The sequence below is a fragment of the Lynx rufus genome, unplaced genomic scaffold (genome assembly GCF_022079265.1).
Source record: "Lynx rufus isolate CCGP_SWC_20201006 ecotype Redwood Valley unplaced genomic scaffold, mLynRuf1.p SCAF_3, whole genome shotgun sequence".
Classification (NCBI taxonomy): Eukaryota; Metazoa; Chordata; class Mammalia; order Carnivora; family Felidae; genus Lynx; species Lynx rufus.
In genome coordinates, this window is record NW_025814845.1 from 199,906,318 (window position 1) to 199,926,849 (window position 20,532).

At 41.8% G+C, this 20,532-nt stretch overlaps 1 protein-coding gene across 1 annotated transcript in view; it reads left to right on the forward strand.

Moving 5' to 3' along the window:
• CSMD1 (CUB and Sushi multiple domains 1) overlaps positions 1–20,532 on the forward strand; it is a 1,672,960-nt gene that overhangs the window by 1,351,188 nt on the left and 301,240 nt on the right. The window contains exons 26-28 of the mRNA XM_047092364.1: positions 792–983; positions 1,450–1,576; positions 17,826–18,028. Of these exons, the coding sequence (XP_046948320.1) occupies positions 792–983; positions 1,450–1,576; positions 17,826–18,028 (522 nt within the window). The remainder of the gene's footprint in view (positions 1–791; positions 984–1,449; positions 1,577–17,825; positions 18,029–20,532) is intronic.

Below are 20,532 nucleotides of genomic sequence, written 5' to 3' on the forward strand. Positions count from 1 at the left end.
AATATATTGCCTCACATAAAAGCAGTATACAGCTCTCAGTACTGCAGAAGCTAAATCTTCATTTCTGTCATCTATTTCTTTGAGTTTAAGAGCTAAGTTTGGCGAAGTCATTATAGTGATTCATTTCTGGGATTTCCGTTGCACATGGAGTTAGCTGCCCAGAAGCCCCCCTAACTGTATGCCACAGCAGTGTGGCAGGTGGAAATTCACAAGCCTGCCTTCTGTGAGTAGGAACAACTTTTCAGTTTCCCATGACGCTTAAGCTCTTGCAGTTATAGAGAAGGATGGTGTGAAGGTGGGCGGGTCACGACTGTAGGTTACAGTCAGCGCTGGCAGTAAGGACCCTGAAGAGTGCCTTTCAGGCTCTGTGCCACACAGGCATGGCTGGTCCCTCCTTCTGGAGAGTTTGAGCTTGACAGAAGGAATGTGGAAGTAGGAAAAGCTTACAGCTCCATGAGACAAGGCTCTAAGGCTTACTGGAGAATTCAGCATGCTGGCAGGCAACCTAGATTAGCAGACGAGAATTTGGAACTCTTAGGAGAAGAGACTCTCCGTATAATTATGTAAATAGATAAGAACAAATAAAATTGTCAAGCATCACGAGACGACACATGGTTACCAAATAAGTCCACTCGAGACCCACCTGTGTTTTTCCCTTTTTAAACTCACAGTCTTCTTTTTCTTTCCAAGCTCCGGGAGGCATTTGATAACCTACACCATCTCGTCTTTATTTGATGCTAACCTACAGTCTACCGTTACTTCTACTCAATCTTTCCCCTCCTTTCTCACAGGTTTTGACCTAGTAAAATGTGAGGATCCAGGAATCCCTAACTATGGCTATAGGATCCGAGATGAAGGCCACTTTACTGACACTGTAGTTCTGTACAGCTGTAACCCAGGCTATGCCATGCATGGCAGCAACAGTCTGACCTGCCTGAGTGGCGACCGGAGAGTGTGGGACAAGCCCCTGCCTTCCTGTGTAGGTGAGTTGGGAAGTTGGCCTCCTCACTACACAAAAGCATACCTGAGAGCAGGAGCCCCACGGTGCTTCGGAAGAGGGCAGGGTTCTTCTGCTCTCTCTGCAGTGTAGGTTTTTATGTATTTCCAAGATATGCATGTCTTTTTGTTGTTTCTTGTTTTCTGTAGGAAAGGACGATTTCCTGGTACTGTTTTACTGAGGCTGTCTGCACAGAATTACTATTGGAATTATAACCCAAGTGTTTCATTGTTTTATACTCTCGACTTTAATTACGTAGCAGATAATGTCTTTCCATCAGTATGATGCTTGGGAATAAGTAAAGGAAACAAATGATGGAGACGGACGAATGTGATTTTGTTTGGTTGTGTGTATAATGTGGACGTGATGGTTTGGGGGTTTGTTATTAAAAGAGCTGTATGGAAATCCGTGGGCCTGGAGTGAATCCCCTCCTGTTTCCCTGTCTCTCGCAGCGGAGTGTGGTGGTCATATCCATGCTGCCACGTCAGGGCGCATCCTCTCTCCCGGCTACCCTGCTCCCTATGACAACAACCTGCATTGTACCTGGACCATCGAGGCCGACCCAGGAAAGACCATCAGGTACCTGTTGTACTTTGGTTTCCGCGATGCAGTTTTAGAATACGGTCGTGTCTTCTATATTTGTAGTGGAGATAATAGTACATCTGTTATTATCCATGACTAGATTTAAGTTTGTGAGTCAAAGAAAAACGCGTAATGGTGCGCATACGGTTTTGGTTGGCTCACACGCTTACTTTGGTGTTCCTTTAAGAACTTGTGTTAAGCCATCTATAAAAAAGAGAAAAAGGAAGTAAAGGTATCAGTTAGCTTTTGCCGCATAACAAACTGGCCACCAAAGTTTAGTTGCATAAGACAGTGATTTATCTGCCCTTGACCTTGTGGGTTGCCTGGGCAGTCCTGGGCTGGACACGTTTGGCAGGGTGGTCCAGGATAGTGTCACTCAGGTGCGCACATCTCAGCTGGACGTGTCAGAAGGCTGGGGCCTCTCGATACCAGACTGCTGTTTCTTCAGTAAACTAATCACGATGGAACTTTCCCGGCAACAAGAGAGGGCACACTTTTCAAACTTCACCTTGCGTTACATTTGCTAACATGCCATTTGTCAAAGCAAAGCTCATGAGCAAGATAAAGTTTGAAGAAATACACTCCAGCCCTTAATGGAAAGAAAAGCAAAGTCATATTGAAAAGGGGCTTGCATACAGGGTTGGGGAGAATATGTAGTCATTTGCCATATACCGAAGTTAAGTTTGAGGTAAACGAGGAAAGCATTTCAATCTAAAGTTACACATAGAAATGAAAATATTTACAAATCACTAAAAATTGGGGTACCTGGGTGTCTCAGATGGTTAAGCTCAACTCTTGATCTTGGCTCAGGTCTTGATCTCAGCGTTGTGAGTGGAGTCCCATGTTCGGCTCTGCACTACACATGGAGCCTACTTAAAAAAAAATCACAGAAAATTGTGCAAACATTTTAAAAGAAAATACTCTATTTTAATTGATGGGTCTTGGTTATTATGGTAATCTTTTTATACGGATAAGTAAACCAACAAAAAGTAATCTTTGCAAAGCAAGTTTTCCATGTTCTGGTCAGAAGGCCATGTCAAAAACCACAGCACGTAAATCAAAAAGTAATTTCAAAATAAGTTGTTTCTTGATCATAGTTCTCATGAACAAGAAGAGAACACAGTCCTTTGCAGTGCTTTGTAGAATCATTTTACTGTGTGTTCCTTTATTTTTTTTCCCCTTTCATTGTAGTTCTTCTGAAATCTCTGTACACAATTTACTGTCTAAAAATTCTGCCCCACCCTGGGGCGCCTGGGTGGCTCCATGAGTTAAACATCCGACTCTTGGTTTCAACTCGAGTCACGATTTCACGGTTTCGTGGGTTCAAGCCCCGTTTCGGGCTCCTCTGTGCTGACAGTGCAGAGCCTGCTTGGAATTCTCTGTCTCCTTTCTCTGCCCCTCCCCGACCGTCACTGTCTCTGTCTCTCTCAAAATAAATAAAGTTAACAAAAATTAACAAAAAAAAAGATGAACAATTCTGCCCCACCCTTAACAGTCCTAATCCACAGATGTCCAGTCCATTCACTGCCTTGTGCACCAGGAAGACCATGAGAGACTGAGTGGCCAATTCAGCTCCTTCTTCAAATATATGAAGTTGAATCAAGTGGGAGATCAAACACAGAAACTTCTTTATGGGGCAAGTGAATGGGCAGAAGCATTCATAAAGCACTGATTTTTTTTGTCCTTATTCATAAAAGGCACCCTAGCAGACTTAGTACTGTATGTAAAACAGACATAGACCCATCATGCTGCAATTTTATAACTTAGTGACAGTAAACGGGAATGAAAGCCGAGGGGAGATGCATATTGTATCCTGTGATGCTCCGTTCCCTTCATCGGACATCCATCCTCTGAAACCCACAGCTCTCTTTCACACTGTGACACGAACATCTTGCCGTCTTTTTAAAAAATAATTTTTGATGTTTATTTATTTTGAGAGAGAGAGAGAGAGAGAGTGAGAGTGGTGGAGGGGCAGAAAGAGAAGGAAGGACAGAGAAAGGACATGAGAGAGAATCCCAAGCAGGCTAGCTGCTGTCAGTGCAGAGCCAGATGTGGGGCTCGATCTCAGGAACCGTGAGATCATGACCTGGGCCGAAACCAAGAGTCGGACGCTTAACCGACTGAGCCACCCAGGCGCCCCGAATATCTTGCCATCTTAAACTAACATGGCACAAACTATTACCACTTTCAAAGCCTAACAAAAAATAATTCTCATTACTTAAGAGGAGCAAGAGAAGGCATGTCAATCACATATATAATGCAAGGTGTCAGTTTATAATAAATGATGTAAAAATTAACTTGTGACCTTGATTAAGATAAATGGTTAATTAGATAATTATTGACCCACTGCGACGAAAATAAGATATATTAGAGTAACAATGTAAGAATCTGTAATCTTTATGGAAATCAATGCACTTTTCCACTGAACTAAATAAAACTAAATATTATTTCTTAACCTTTAACTCCTGAATGCTTGACCTGAGTATTATAAAAGCCATTATACTAGTTTTTATTTTGAAAAATTCTAAGGATATTTTATTATTCCCAAAATAACTTGACATAAACAGGATATATTTTCTTTTAGGGAGATTTCAAATTTCTGTATCTCTTACAAGTTCCTTTGTGATTTGTTTCCTAAGAATTAAAATAAGCATTGTTCTCCTAAATGCAAACCAGGGGATGAATTCATTCTTGGCAGGTGAATCTAATACTTCATTAACATTTTAATAAGAAAAGAGAAAAGGAAGTAATAAAGAATGAGTTGAAGTAATAACAACTGTAGAACTTTTATATCATGGACTGGGCTCTGATGTTTAACCATTAGGATTCTAGGAAAAAAAGACATTGAATACACTAATTTGTTGTTCTGGGGATGTTGTCCTTCTCTTCCATGGCTTTCAACTATGAGAGTTTACTTTAGCAAATTTGTAAACAGAGCTTTTGATTTAAGCCATAAAGTCCTTCCTAATAAGGAAATCAAGAAGGAAGCATCAGTATTTATAATTAATTTGCTCAATCAATGTTCAGCTTCGTCTCAAGATGTTTCTGGTGATTCCTCTTCGTTAAGAAAATATATATTGATTTTGGTGTGGCACTTTGGAAAACAAACATAATTAAAAGTACATGATGTACAATTTTAGGCTTTAAATGGTACTAATACTCAGAAAGATAGGGTCCAGTTTTAGCTTTGATATTTGTTGGCTAGTGTCTAAGCTTTAGTTATTCCACTGGTAACTTAGCCAGTATTAACTGAACTGTTTATTTGATAATGAAGAATACATCAGTCATATAAACATGAGTTCAGGGATTAATTTAAGTATTTAAAAAATTCTTCATATAAATGGAATTCATTATTATACATTCAGACTCTGATTTATTTAATGTAAATGTTTTTACTCTCAAAGAATGAATAAACAACAAGATCCCAGAAATTATTTAAAAAATGGTTTCAACACACTTCAGGGCCAATTATTGTTGGACCCATTTTGATTTCACTGAAGCCCTGAACAATTTCTGATTGCCTATTGCATAGCTTTTTGCTCAAGGCAATAGATGACCCCTGAATGGTTATTGTTATAGTGCACCCGGGTCTGGAAGAGGTTTGTAATTTTAACGTATATTCTATAAAGCAGTTACCTGAGCTGAATTTAATTAAAAGTCTAATCACAAGACATTGTAGTACATGTAGCCACATTTAGTGTTTCATGTAAACATTTCTCCAAGAGACTCTGTGTATATTGCTGAGCACAGCTGTAATTTATATAATAAAGATAACAGCACTATAAACATCTTCAGCAAGCGCATCGAAGGCCACATTTTACATAAAGACGTGTATATTGTTCGTTGGTATTAATTGCTTTTCTGCAAGTGTAATTGTCTGGAAAACTCACTTTGAAGGTATTTCTGTGCCTAGTCGTTCGCAGGAAATTACATTGGGAGGTATGGTTAAGGGGAATTCTTTTGGAGAAGCTCGGGCAGGATTAGAAACATCAGAGGCATATCAAAAATTTACCACGATTGTCAAAACTGTCCCTATCCAGACTTTTACAGAAGGTGAAATATGGGTTGCTGGACTTCACCTCAACCTGATGTGCCCTGGACTTGTTTCTTGGCTATCCTGTGTGATAGAGTACAGTGAGGTCTGGCCTGGAATTGTAGGGATATTTTAATTTATTTTTGACCAGACTTCAAAATCCTCATAAGAAATAGAGTCAAGAGGAAAGTGGTGGGCCAGTGACCTCCACTCATGAGACAAGTCTGTCCAGTCTCAATGTTGAGCCTTAGCCAATGTGCCGGGAACCTGAGTTGGAAGCCTTTTGAGGACCTAACAGCTGAGCATGGGGCCAGGAATCAACACATCTGAGGTTTCTCCTTTCCTATTTAGACCACAGATTATACTTATCTGTTGTAGACAGTGTGAGGAATTCGCCAGCCACGAGAACTTCAGCCATCAAAATGAGGAAGAGGCCATTAGTACTGACAAGTCTGCCGTGTCTTGGCTGGCTTCCAGTCCTTAGCCTGGAGCCACGGGGACAGCCACGGGGTTTAGCGTACCTCCCCAGCCACTGAGGAGCCAGTTAGAGAGAGGCGGGACAGCTGCGGCACTCCTCACTTTGCGGGATCCTCACAAGCGCAGTTTGGGTTTTTACTTCTTTATTTAACAGACCTCCTCCAACCATGCGGCCGGAATCTCCACAGAAACTTGTGGACGGGCTGAACAGTTCCATAAAGAACAGACTTCCATTTTCACTGTTCAGTCCCCGTGTCACTACACAAATAATGGAGGCACACCGCCGTCGCTGAGTGACCATGTCTTCTTTCCAAGTCCTCGAGTAGTTGAGTATGTGCATCTGCTACCAAGTTCATGCACAGGGCATGTTGCGTTGCTGCCTCGTTTCCTCGATAAACCCACTTGACGTTCTGCATGGACATCATGAAAAAGGGCATTGGCCAACAAAGACAAAAGTACAGAAAAAAATGAAAAGTGGTAACATGGGAAGTGAAATTGGAATCGAAGCTAGATGGAGATATAGGAGAAGTAGTTGGCAGTGGAAACATGGGCATTACCCTGTTTCGTAGACACCGAGACCCCCGTAGATGTACTCCAAGTACATCAACTTATGTCACTGCTCTTATCATTCCCCCCCCCCCCCCCGGTCCTGTTTCTACTTCTGCATCCCCTAGTTCTGTTAACATCCACCTTCCTCCGAGTGGTTGGGGATTTTAATTATCAGGATTATCTTCCGCTCTTCCTTATTTCTCCTTCCTCAGTCTCCCAGCATTTCCCCAAAAAGGAAGTCCAAGATGTTGGTCTACGTCTCACAGCATTCCTTTGGTAATTACATTAAATTTCCTCATTATGAGCACTTAGAAAAACCTCAGTGCAGATGCACCAAAGCCTTGTCAGCTCTCCATTTGTTCATCTTCCTTTCTTCTTATCTTACTCTTCCAGTTCCTTACTTAACATGCTCATTACCTTCCTCATTTTAATCTTGTCCCAGCTGACCTTTCAAATCCGTGCTCTCCTCTCCCCAGTCTCTGCAACACTCCCATCGCTCATCAGCAAGCATAAGCTCCTTAACAAGAGCTGTAATACCGCCTTTGATTTGGCTTACTGTGCCTTCACAAATTTGTCTCCAACTACGAATAGATGTGTTAGTCCCTAATCCCAGCTGTGCTACACCAGCTCTGTCTCTTGACCTCCGTTCTCCCCAATTACTCCTTCTTGCCTCGTCTCCAGATTCTTCCCATCTGTTAGGACCCAGTTGAAATGTCAACTCCTCAACAAAAATTTCGTTCTTATTATCCCATCTAAAAATAACCCATTTTCTTCTTTGAATTCAGCATTTCGATCCTACAGCTACCATCCATCTGAGCATCTATCTGCGTGAATGTCATAAGCGTGTATCCACCGACGGAAGGCAAAACTCTTCGTACCCTAAGCTTCCCTCCTGCCCACACTCACACGATCCTCACATCTCACTAATGCCGTGACTGAAGCTCCCAGGCAGTACTCACGCACCCACCGTGGCCACCACTCTCCTGTTCAGACCCTTTTCATTCCTGAGACCTGTTAACTGACCATCCTGGGAGGGCTTTCTCTAGTCCATTGTTCCCATGCTAGGGAAGGTGTTTTATTTTCTTTATTGAAAACATTGGTTTAATATGACCAAAAATGAAGGCATATATAGACATTTTGAAAAATGTAAAAAAAAAAAAAAAGACACACATTATACCTCTAGCAGACATGATTATGAGCATGTTGACGTGTCTTACATGCATGTTATGTGTACCTGTGTCTATTCTGCAGTGTGAGTGGCTGTGGTTAAATATTGTCTCTTGTTAGTAATTTATGTCATTTCTAATTTTTGATATTATACATAATCATATGGAAAATAGTACTGCAAATAAACTTTTGCTTATATTTATAATTAATACCTTAGAATCCGTTTCTAGGAAAATCTTTGTTGGGTCAAATTGTGGAAACATTTTTACATGCCTTTTTGTTTTGTGTTGTTTTTGTTTCTTGAGAGAAGGCTTTTGAGCTGGGGAGGAGCAGAGAGAGGGGGAGAGAGTGAATCTTAAGTAGGCTCCACTCCCAGCCCAGAGCCCCATGTGGGGCTCAGCTCCATTTCACAACCATGAGATTGTGACCCGAGCCAAAGTCGGGAATCAGGCACTCAACCAGCTGAGCCACTCAGGCACCCCCACATTTTTCTAGGTCTTAATACAAATATTTCTAGAAAGCAAAAATGATCATTTCACTTTCCCATTTCAGAAAATGATTTTTGGTCTGCTTATTGTGTGCAGAATAAATTCAAGCTCACTGGCATGCAATTCAAAGTATCTATTTTCACTTATTTTTGAAACACTGGAAAAGTGTTGCAGAAAAATGAAAAGGCTGAAAAGTAGTTGGCTGTCATCCTCGATGTGAAAGATGACTACTGAAAAATTGTTACGTATTTCTAGAATTTCACTATGCAAACACAAATCTATACACTTTTATTTATTCATTTATCTATTTATTGAATTACTTTTACACAAATAGTATCACGCCATAATTTTATTCTGAGCATTTTCTTCTCCGTTAATAAACATAGTCAGCGTTTTAGGTCCTTTCTCACAATTCCACCTCATCCCGTCTAGTCACCGCATAACAGTCCGTTGCCTGATTGTACCATCGTTTACTTAAACCATACCCTGTCGGGACACGTGGGTTGTTTTTGGTTTGTCACTGTGATCAGCCATGCTGTGTGTGCACATTTACGTTTTTAGGGCCGTTATGAAATTGCTTTTAAAAAGAATAGTTACGGCCTCCACCAGTGTATGAAAAGGGAGGGTCTCCACAATTTCACTGAAACCAAATAAAGTCTTTTAATCTTTGTCAGTCTGGTGGGAAGAGAAACTGTCTCTACAACATTTTGTTTCTTATGTTTATTTGTTGCTTTTATTTTTTGACGTTTTTGACATCTTTTTGTATTTGTTTACTAATTTTGTCCCTTTGCTTGTACTTGAATTCCCTTCTTTTTTTCTGTCTTACAAGACCCCTCCTAGACATCTTGAGGCAGAATTGGACACATGCCCCTCTGTATCGACCTGAAGCTTTATGCGTACCTGTTGGAGCTTGTGATGTGGCCTTGTAGTGTGTATGGTTTTTGTTTCCTCACGGGCCTGTGTCTGAAAGGAATGGGAGCTTTAGGATGATACTCTATTTTCTTTCATTTTTAAATGTTCCCTACGTAGTTGTATAGTGTCTGGCGTATTGACATTTCGTATTTCTTTTATTTTAAATGGCTGTGAAGTTTTTGTGTTTACATTTTGTTTTATCGTGTTTTTTGTCCGTCATGAGACAGTTTTCAAATTGGCGAAACTCACAGCACCGAGCTGCATGGTTGTTTGCGTGTGTGTGGAAGCTTCTCACGAACATTAACATGTACGCCTGAACCTGCACCAACTGTCAGTCAGTATGTGGCTTGTTGATGAAATAACCCCCCATGTAATCAGCAGCCAGATAAGAAACCAGAAATACGAGACCATCAAGACACAACATGTGCCCTTTGAGCTCCATCTGAGTCACTCATTCGCAGGGATAATCGCTATCCTGCTTTCAGATGAGCTTTGCCTAATTGGAACAATATATAAAGTGGAATTATACAGTGCGATTGGCGTTACACCTTCATTTCTGCAACCTTTCCCTCCCACTGATAGAGCTAGAATATTCCATTGCATGGATATACCATAATTTATTTATTCGTTCTGGGTATTGATGGATGTGTGGATTGTTTTTATCTGGTGTGAGGTACCATATTGAATATGCCTTCATGTATTATTTGGTGAATACACATAGGTTTTTCTCTTGGATGCATAGCTAAGCGCTAGAATTTCTGAGTAGTGGTGAGTCCTGCGCTCAGCCTTGGTAGATTCTGCCAAATGATCTCCCTAAGTGATCATATCCCCGTCTTTACTCCCATCACCACTTAGTTAAGATTTCCAGGTTTCCACCTTCCAAATACACTTGGCATTGACTGTCGTTTTCTTTCTTTCTCTTTTTCCTTTTCTTTCTTTCTTTCTTTCTTTCTTTCTTTCTTTCTTTCTTTCTTTTGTTCTTTTCTCTCTCTCTCTCTTTCTTTCTTTCTTTCTTTCTCATTCATTCATTCATTTTGACATAGACAGAGACAGTGTGAGTGGGGGGATAGAAAAAGGGACAGAGAGAATCCCAAGAAGGCTCTGTGCTGTCGGTGCAGACCCCAACGTGGGGCTCCAACTCACAAACCATGAGATCATGACCAAGGCCGAAACCAAGAGTCAGACGATTAACCAACTGAGCCACCTAGGCGCCCCTCTTTTTTTTTTTTAATTTATTTATTTAGTTTGAAAGAGAAAGAGTGAGAGAGCACATGAGCAGGGTAGGGACAGAGAGAGAGAATCCCAAGCAGGCTCTGTGCTAGATGTGGGGCTTGATCTCATGAACTGTGAGATCATGACCTGAGCCAAAATCAAGAGTTGGACACTTAACCAACTGAGCCACCCAAGCGCACTGACTTTTTCATTTTAGCCATGCCAGTGAGTGCGTAGTAGTTTAAATTTGCATTTTCCTCATGATTCATCAAGGACAACATGCTTTTATATATGTTTATTTTTATAAACATCAAATTTTTATGTTTATTGGCCTTTTGAATATCCTCTTTTTATAAATTGCCAGTTGAAGTATTTTGCCCATTTTTTTTGTGTGTACCAGAATGCCTATCTTTTACTTTTCGATGTGTATATAGTTTATATATATATTAAATGCAATATGTTGTTAATTATATGTTTAACAATTGCTCTAATATTCTTCAGTCTTTTAATCTCATAAGAATGTCTTTTGATAAATATGGATTTAATATCAATGAGTCAAATTTATTTTGACTCATTTTTCTTTTATGGTTAGTGCTTTTCTTACCATTATTTAAATTGTGTTAAATCAAATTGTTTTTTTTAGAGTTATTAATATTTAGGGGTCCAGATTAGGAAGTCCCGCCTTCCCAAAGTTATATAAATATTATGTTGAGTTTTCTTGCAGGAGACTTATTTTACCTGCACATTTGTATCTCCATTTCATCTGGAATTGATTTTTGTGTACAGTGTGAGGAATATTCAGGTATTTTGTTGTTTTTGCTGTTGTCATTAGTGAAATTCAATTGGCCATTTGTTGAAGTCAGTCTTTCTTCATTGAAGTATATAATGCGATCTTTATCATACACCAGGCCATCATAGACATGTGGGTCTGTTTCCAAACTTTATTTCATCCCTGGCTCTATTTGTCTAACCAGTGTCATACTTTCCCATCGTAATTATTTAATTATTTTATAATAAGTCTTAATATCTGGTGCTATAGTCCTCCAGCTTTGCTCTTGGTAATATAGATTGCTCTCACTGTTCTTGACTCTTTGCATTTCCATATTCATTATAGAAATACTTGTTACTTTCCACAAAAGAAGTTTCTAGGATTTTGACTGGAATCACATCATATCAATAGAATTCGGGGAAACCTGATATCATTTACAGTGCTGAATTTTCTGATCCCTAACACAGTGTTTGGGATATTTATTTAGATCTTATATTACTTGTTTTGACAATGCTTTTCAGTTTTCTGTGTGCAGGTTTTTCACATCTTTTGTTGGAATTGTTCCTACCTACAGGATGCTTTTTTAATGAATGATAATAGTATTCTTATGTCATTTCGTATTTGTGGCTACTATATGGAAATGAATTATATTTTTATATTTATCCTATGTAAACTTCTTATTCTAAGAGTTTGTAGGTTTTCAAATTTTCTCTAGGCACACAATCATGCTGTCTACATTAGTAAGAGTTTATCTTCATTTTTTCCAAATCTTATGCCTTTTGCTTGTCTTATTTCAGGGGCTACAATCTCTAGAATAATGTTAATTAGAAGTAGTGATAGTTTGCTTCAGTGTTCTGTTCCCTGTCTCAGGGACTAAACTCTTAATTGTTCTTTTCTTCAGTAAATACATTTTAACCATAGAAAAAAGTCTCCATAATGAAAAGAAATAACAAATACTAAATTTTACCATCTGAAGTTATGAAATTCCCCCAGAATCTATAGGAAAATTATTTGAATTTGTAAATAAAATTACTTATGCAAGGTAAATAAAAATAATAGTGTTTTCTACTTTTTTTTTTTCACTTAGCTGTACTCTATGGACTTCTGGCTATATATATCACTATTTACTGAACTTTTAATTCCTTTGTTGTTAGACCATTTATTCTGTTTTCAATTTTGTCTATATGTTTGTATGTCTATATGTTTGTCTATATTGAGCTCCCAGAGCCAATTTTGATCATCTACATTTTCTAGAAAACAATTTCATGCATAGTTTAAAGCGTATTGCCATAGACTTACACATAGTAATTTCTTAAATTAGTTTCTTCACTTTTCATCTTTCCTTCATTAATTTGTATTTTTATCAAAAAGTATGACAAGCACCCTGTATAAAAGTAAATCTACAGTGATAGTTACAATAAGTAGTGATTCTTTACATCATCTTAACTGCTGGAACTGATCGACAATATGAATTTTGCATTTATTAAGCCTAGTGTGTCCTGAGTAGCTTTAGTGAAAATCACTGAACACCTAGACACGTTCTAGTAAGACTGAAGTATACCAAAGGCAGGGAGATCTAACAAACAGCCAAAGAAAGAAACACATATGTTATTAGCTTGATAAAAGGCATCTTAACACAGACTAAAAGAAGGAGATCTTTGAAAAACTAAAGGAAAATAACCATCAACCTGGAATCCTATCATCAAACTATCTATCATTCCTTACCACAGGTACCTGTTATGCAATTACTGACCCACAAAATAGTACTATACTTTGTTTAGGGGTATATATTCACCAGGAATATATGACAGGAATTTTTGTTCAGCTTAAGAACATAATTTAATATAGACACGACTGAATTGTAGGGAGACATTGGAAATGTCTTCTTATACATCTTTATGATTCATAGGTTCAATAGATAACAGGTTAGGAAGCTTATCGATTTGACCATGGACTTATTAGACTTATTTTAAAAAGATCTTCAACCTTCAAGTAGAACCTGAAAATTTTGTTCAAGTAAGTATGAAACATAAGCATGGTCACATACTAGGAACAAACTGTCAATGCATGTACACAGAATAACATATTTTTACCCCATATCCAGACCAAAATGGGTTAGAAATAGAAATGTATGGCAAAAAAGTCACATAGGAGAGGAAAACTCCTCCCTTTTTCTTTTGTAACCTGTTGGGCTGGTCTGATAATTAACCTGATGTGAGATAAACTAACAGAAGAAGAAAAAAAAAACACACAAACAAATTTAATTCACATGTACAGAAACCCCACTAGAAATATAAGCCTCAGAGCACTGACCAGAGCAGGCATGCTTTCATAGCTTTTAGACAAGGAGACAATAAATTTGTGAAGAATTGACGAGACAAAGATGTTTGGGTTTGGAGTGGTAGATTAGAGAGGAAGTCACAAGGTTTGCTCGCACAGCCTTCTCCGCCCTCGACCTGTCTCTCTGGTGGCAAGGATGTCTTTCTGGTTCAGAGGGTACTTTTCACAGCGGAGATTAATCTCATACTTTCAGGAGGACAAGGCAGGTCACACAGTCCCTCTTGCACCGCTGTTTCTTAAGTAACTTTAATTCAAAATAACCAGTATTCCAACAGGACATATTTGGGGTTGGCAGATTCTGCTCCCCTTCACTAAGAAAACACACCTTCCGTTTTAAAAATTAAAAAAAATAGGGGCACCTGGATGGATCAGTTGGTTGAGCATCTGACTTTGGCTCAGGTCGTGATCTCACAGTTCATGGGTTCGAGCCCCGTGTTGGGCTCTGTGCTGAAGGCTCGGAGCCTGGAGCCTGCTTCGGATTCTGTGTCTCCCTCTTCCTCTGACCCTCCTGTGTTCATGCTCTCTCTCTCTGTCTGTCTGAAAAATAAATGTTAAAAAAAAAATAAACATTAGAAATATTTTTTTTTAATTTTTTTTTTCAACGTTTATTTTTTTGGGGACAGAGAGAGACAGAGCATGAATGGGGGAGGGGCAGAGAGCGAGGGAGACACAGAACCGGAAACAGGCTCCAGGCTCTGAGCCATCAGCCCAGAGCCTGAACTGGGGCTCGAACTCACGGACCGCGAGATTGTGACCTGGCTGAAGTCGGACGCTTAACTGACTGTGCCACCCAGGCGCCCCAGAAATATTTTTAAAAAAAGAAAAAATAACTCTATGGTCTTGTAAATAGGCATAGAAAAAATAATACATTTCATGATCAACAACATAACAGGATAAACAGAAATCCTCCTACCATAGTAAGCAGCAGCAGATTTTTCTTAAAATGAAGGGTTGTGACAAAATTTTTCAACAAAAGTATAATATAATATAATATAATATAATATAATATAATATAATATAATATAAATATTATCTAATACATAAGCAGTAACTAAAGGGATAGCACGTTACAAAAGTGGGAAAACATGTTTTCAAGTAATTCATAGCCCATGGTTCTCTTTATTCACCTGTGACCCTTGACAATAATATCTAGTCCTTTGGTATAACAACCACTTATTTGCAGAAGACCCACACATTTGTTATTTCCATGCGGACTTTTCTTAACTCCCGCTTCATATGAACAACCGTCTCCTTACCGTCACCGCTCAGTGCCCATTAGGCACCTTGAACCCTACACGCCCCAAGCCCCTCCGTCCTCCGGTCTTCCCCACCCCACAAACCTCGCCCACCTATTCTTTGTCAACTCTGTGGATGGCACCCCCCCGCCCAGCCTTTGTAGTTTCCAGGAAACTTGGGATGACCTTGCTTCCTCTCGCCCCCCTGTGCCTCATCCCGTCCTGGTTCTGTCTTCACAATGTCCCTAGAGCCTGACAGCCTCTTAGTGTCTCCACTGCAGCTCCCCTGACAGCATGCATTTGCCTCCACTACTCTTGATTCGACATTTTCCTCCACACTCTGCTGTCCACACAGCAAGCAGAATAAAGGCTTTAAATCTTAGGCGAGATAGTTACTTCACTGAAAATGTCCCATTGGCGTGTCACCCAGCGGACAGGCTGCAAGGCACTAAATGTTCCGACCCCCTCTCCCCACGCCACCCCTGCCCGCTGTTTGTCTCACCTGAACTTTTTCACTTCTCAGTCCCTCTCTCTATTCTGGTTACACGGAGTGCCCGGATGTCCCCAGGGCTGAGGGCACACCCTCCCTGCAGTTTGCTCGGCTTCACGCGTCCCTCCTTTGGGGTATGACAGACCTCTCTGCCTCCTCCGAGTCGCTGCTGAAGCCCGGCCCCGTGACGCGGCTCACCTAGGTCCCCTGTTAGTACTTCAGCCCTTCCCTCCTGCTCCAGTGCTCTTTACTCTGCTTGGCTCTCTTCCTCCTCCGGTTCCATTTACCAGCCGCTGGCCTGCAGTCTTCTTCAGTCGCATGAAGGGTCAAGGGTGGGGGCTCCGGTCTGGCCCCTCCCATCACCTCACCAGCTCCGTGAGAGCGGCTCTTCTAAGTTTCCTCATCTGATGCGTCCAAGATTCCAGGAAGAATGCCAGGACACAGCTGGTGATCAGTAGACACTTGTTGAGCCGCTGAACTGTATGGAGGGAGGGAAGCGTTAGAGACACAAAACACGTTCTACCTCGTGAGTCATCAGGGGGATGCAATTTGCCCGGGATAGCATCCCTCAAGCACCAGATGTTCTATCTGTATGACTACCGGAGTCTGATAACATCGGGTGTTGGTAAGCACGTGACAGAACGAAGGCCTGCGATCACTACTGTGAGGCCCAGTGCTCAGGTCACTGGGCAGAACAGCTTGGAGATTCTGTTTGAGCCTAGAAAGATCCTGGGTGAGTTCACAGGGGTGCTTGCTGGAGCACCATTGCCATAATTAAGAGGTGGGAATGTGGCAGGGCGCCTGGGGCGCTCAATCAGTTGAGCATCTGACTCTTGATTTCAGCTCAGGTCATGACCTCTTGGTTCTTGAGTTCAAGCCCTGCATCGGGCTCTGCGCTGTCGGTCCAGAGCCTGCTTGGGATCATCTCTCTCCCTCTTGCTCTGCCCCTCCCCTCCTCTTTCTCTCCCTCCCTCCCTCCCTCTCTCCCTCCCTCTCTCTCTCTCTCTCTCTCTCACACACACAAAATAAATAAATAAATAAACTTAAAAATAAGATGTGGGAATGTGGCTATACTCTTGTGGTGAGCAAGGCATAATGCATAAACTTGTCAAATCGCTGTGTTGAACACAACTAATATGATGCTGTGTGTTGACTATACTTCCACAAAAATAAGTAAACACACACACACCCACCCACACACACACACACACACACACACACACACACACACACAGAAAACCTCAAAAATAAAATGTAAAAACAAACTATCGTTTAGTAGAGGACTAGAAAAATAAGCATTTACCCATGCTTTTACAGTGTAGGAACAAAACTCTACATTTTTTGGTGTGAAGGACTTTCGTGTAAGTAACACTGAATGTAAAAAGCAACTTGAAAATGGTACCAGGACATACACCCCAAAATGACCTCTCTTACGCCATAAGCATTCAATGTAGAAAACAGGACTAGAGATTGTCTGGGGAGACGTATGCACGCGGACGTGGAAATGATGGAAATGTGGAAGGGGAAATGTACTAGGGAACAGTCCATCCACATTTTAGAAGTGTGCAGTGAGCAGAAGGACCGATGAGTGCGTGGAAGAGAGGGTCGTGTGGCCGTGTCTGTAAGATTTTATTTTTGCAGACGATCTGCAGCCAAGGAGCCCAGCACGATAGCCCCGGTGGAGGTGGTACAGGGTCTGCTACAGCCTGTACTTTTCTCCATGTTAAAATTATTTTATGTCGACATCTTAGGATTTTTATCTCCCTGACAATTTTGTGCAACACGCGGTGAAGGAGAAACTGGAGACCAACCCCGTCAGGAACTAGTGACTTGTGTTGGTCCGTTAGCTAAGCCCTTCCACGCGGCTGTTTGCTTGTCCCGACGACAGTCCTGCCCGGAAGAGTGAGCTTTCTAGAGGAGAGTTGTTTTACATTGCTCTGGGAGATGTCTGTAAATCTGATAGAAGTAGATGAAAATGTTCTCGAGACGGGAGTTGGTGTCACACATTTCTGCCTTTGTGTTGGTATTTCAAATTATGCATTTTTCTGAAAATAAAACTTATAGAAACCAACAGCGTAAGATGAGATGGTTCGGGTCCAAGGACAGCATCCCCGTGCTTCAAAGAGGGCCTTTGCAGGTGTCTCTCTGGGCACGGATGCTACCACCTAGTGGGGTGTTTCAGGAACCGCACGGAAGCCACGGAAAGATCAGACTTTGATTAGCTTAAAGCCAAGCGATGTCCAAGTCGCCTTTGATTTGTGAGCCCGAGAAAGCTTTGAATTATGAAAAGAACTGACAGTCTCAGAAGGAATCGTTCCATTGTTTCGTCCTTAACACGCGGCTCTGCATGGAGCTTGGCGGTGTGTGTCCGTCAGGGGCAGAAGGGATCCTCGGTGCACCAGTGGGTCCACGTCCAGGAGGCTCGGTCCCCTCTGCCTCGTTGTCAGGTGACACCGTGTCGCCGGGGTGCGGGCAGACGAGATGAGCTCGCGTGCGTTCCCGGTGGTGCTCAGGCGTTCTCGTGGAGCGGGAAGCCCTCTCCCGAGTAAGTGTAAGCTGTGCTCTCTCCCGCAGCCTGCACTTCATCGTGTTCGACACCGAGACGGCCCATGACATCCTGAAGGTCTGGGACGGCCCCGTGGACAGTGACGTCCTGCTGAAGGAGTGGAGCGGCTCCATGCTCCCCGAGGACATCCACAGTACCTTCAGCTCGCTCACCCTGCAGTTCGACAGCGACTTCTTCATCAGCAAGTCTGGCTTCTCCGTTCAGTTCTCAAGTAGGTGACGGCCGCCCTCTCCCTCGTCCTCGCGGTCATTTGTGCTGCCGTTTGTGTCTTTAGGCCTCGCCCCTCATGGAGGTAATTTCCGTGGAGCGTAATGGGAAATTTTGAAAATGCGTCTCAAGAGAAAAGTCCGTTTTAGGGAACGCTCGCGTTGGCAGGAAGGGTTGGGCATCGCGTGTCCGCGGTTACGTGAAAAGATACACACACAACTTTAAAGGCTCGAGTTAACTAGGGAAATTTGGGCCCAAGACGTGTGTGGGTCTCTACCTGAATGTAAAGTTTATCTCTGGTGCCCCCGCAAAACCTGTACCAACTCCAGGCTCCCTGATTGTGCTATGAAGTCCCCATGCAGTGGAGATGCTCACCTGCTGTGCTCTGCGTGTCCGTGGTCAGCCACCCCAAACACACGTGCCCTGATTCTTCTCCTTCTTTGGACCAAAGTCTTGAGTACTTCACTTGAGACGGTGATCTCTGGGCGATCGCTCATGGGACACAGTGTTCGCACATTTGAGCTCTTACCTCCTGAAAGACAGGCTCCACCTTGGCTTTTTTTTTTTTTTTTTTTTTTTTTAACTCTCCAGCCCATTTTCAATGAGCAGTTTCTCAAGAAGGAAGGAGTGAAGATATTTTGTGGAAGTTCCACTTTTTTTCAAATTTTTTTTAATGTTTATTTATTTTTGAGAGAGAGACAGAGCGTGAGCAGGTGAGCGGCAGAGAGAGGGAGACACAGAATCCGAAACAGGCTCCAGGCTCTGAGCTGTCAGCTCCATGAGATCATGACCTGAGCCGAAGTCGGACGCTCAACCGACTGAGCCACCCAGGTGCCCCGGAAATTCCGCTTTTGAGTGCCCTTCAAGTTGCACCACGTAGAGATCATATGATTTGGCGGTGCACGTGGTCAGCCGTTGGCGTAAGCCAAGTGGGGTTTGCACATAACACCTTCCAACCTGCCTTATCCCTTGGCAGGTCACTGGTGAGCATATTTAGGATTTACCTAAGCAAGTGGACTTAGCTCAATTTAATGCTTTAAAAGGTTGCTAATAAAAATGAGATTATCATCTGCACAATTTTTTATCTCTGCTTTTACTGCGCTTTGAGCGTGGTAATTTGCAATAATTTGCAAACATGTGCTAAATTTTTCACTGGTCTTTGGTAAAAACATCAGAGGTAAGTTTGTTCCAGCGAACCTAGCTTGGGGGAAAATGTCCTTCATCTTAAGAATTTTGCTCTTTATCTTCAGAAATGGCGATGAGCAGACAGTAGATGTGGAATCTACTGTCCTTCTCTGGCAAAACAAAAATGTTGGCAACACTATGAGGTTATGTTTGTTTTTCCCTCTTACCTGTTGTATACTTTTCTAATTTGTCTTAACAGATCATGTTTTAGAGCAATTTTAGGTTCACGGCAACATTGAGAGGAATACAGAGGTTTCCCGTATACCCTCCCCCCAAATGCCCAGCCTCCCCCGTTGGCAACATCCCCACTAGATGGTGCATTTGCCGCAGTTGATGAACCCATGGTGACATCATCATCACCCAGAGTCCACAGTACGTGCTACGCATGTGCACAAATGTGCAATGACATGTATCCACCATGATAGCGTCGTACAGTCATTCATGGCCCTACACATTTCTGTTCCGACTGCCCACCCCTCCCCTCTACCCTCAGCCGCTGGCAACCACAGATCCCTTTACTGTCTCCATGGGTTTGCTTTCCCCAGAATGTCATAGAGTTGGAATCACTCAGTGATTCCCACGCTACAGGATGCTTTTTGCGATGGGTTTCTTACACTTGGTGATATGCACTTAAGGCTTCCCCGTGTCTTTGCGACTCTTCTTAGTGATGGATAACTCATTTCTTTTCAGCGATGAAAAATACTTCACTGTCCAGATAGACCAGAGTTTCTTAACCCGTCACTACTGAAGGGCATCCTGGTTACATACAGGTTTTGGCAATCATGGGTAAAGCTGCTGTAAACATTCTTGTGCAGGTTTTTGTGTGAACATAAGGTTTTAATTCATTCAGGTAAATACCAAGGAGCTTGATCACTGGATCGTACGGTAAGAATATGTTTGGTTTTGTTCTTGGCCTTTTAAAACCCTTCCTTTTTTAAAATTCTTGCAGAACCTGGAAACCGCTTATTTTCCTGTGTTCCTTCAGGATTCCTTCTTTTCAGGAAAAGGCAACTTCCTACTTTGGGTTTTGTTTTTTTTTTAAAGGCCTTTTGTTTTATATGAGAAGAACAGACATTTTGATTCTCCTTATATGTTGATGTTTAGGAAGTGGACAACATGAACACATCCATTGAAGTTCCTACAGAAATGAAACTTGCTTATTTTTTTGTAAATTCAGTGTTCCAGGTGCTCTAGTTTGAACCATGTGAAGGTGTCAATTTTATACATAAGAATGTGTGACTATTGGCAAATCGTATGCTTTTACAAGACCCTTGTGCATGAACTTTCCCCCCTCTGTTCCCAGCTACTAAGTCCCTCCGTCTG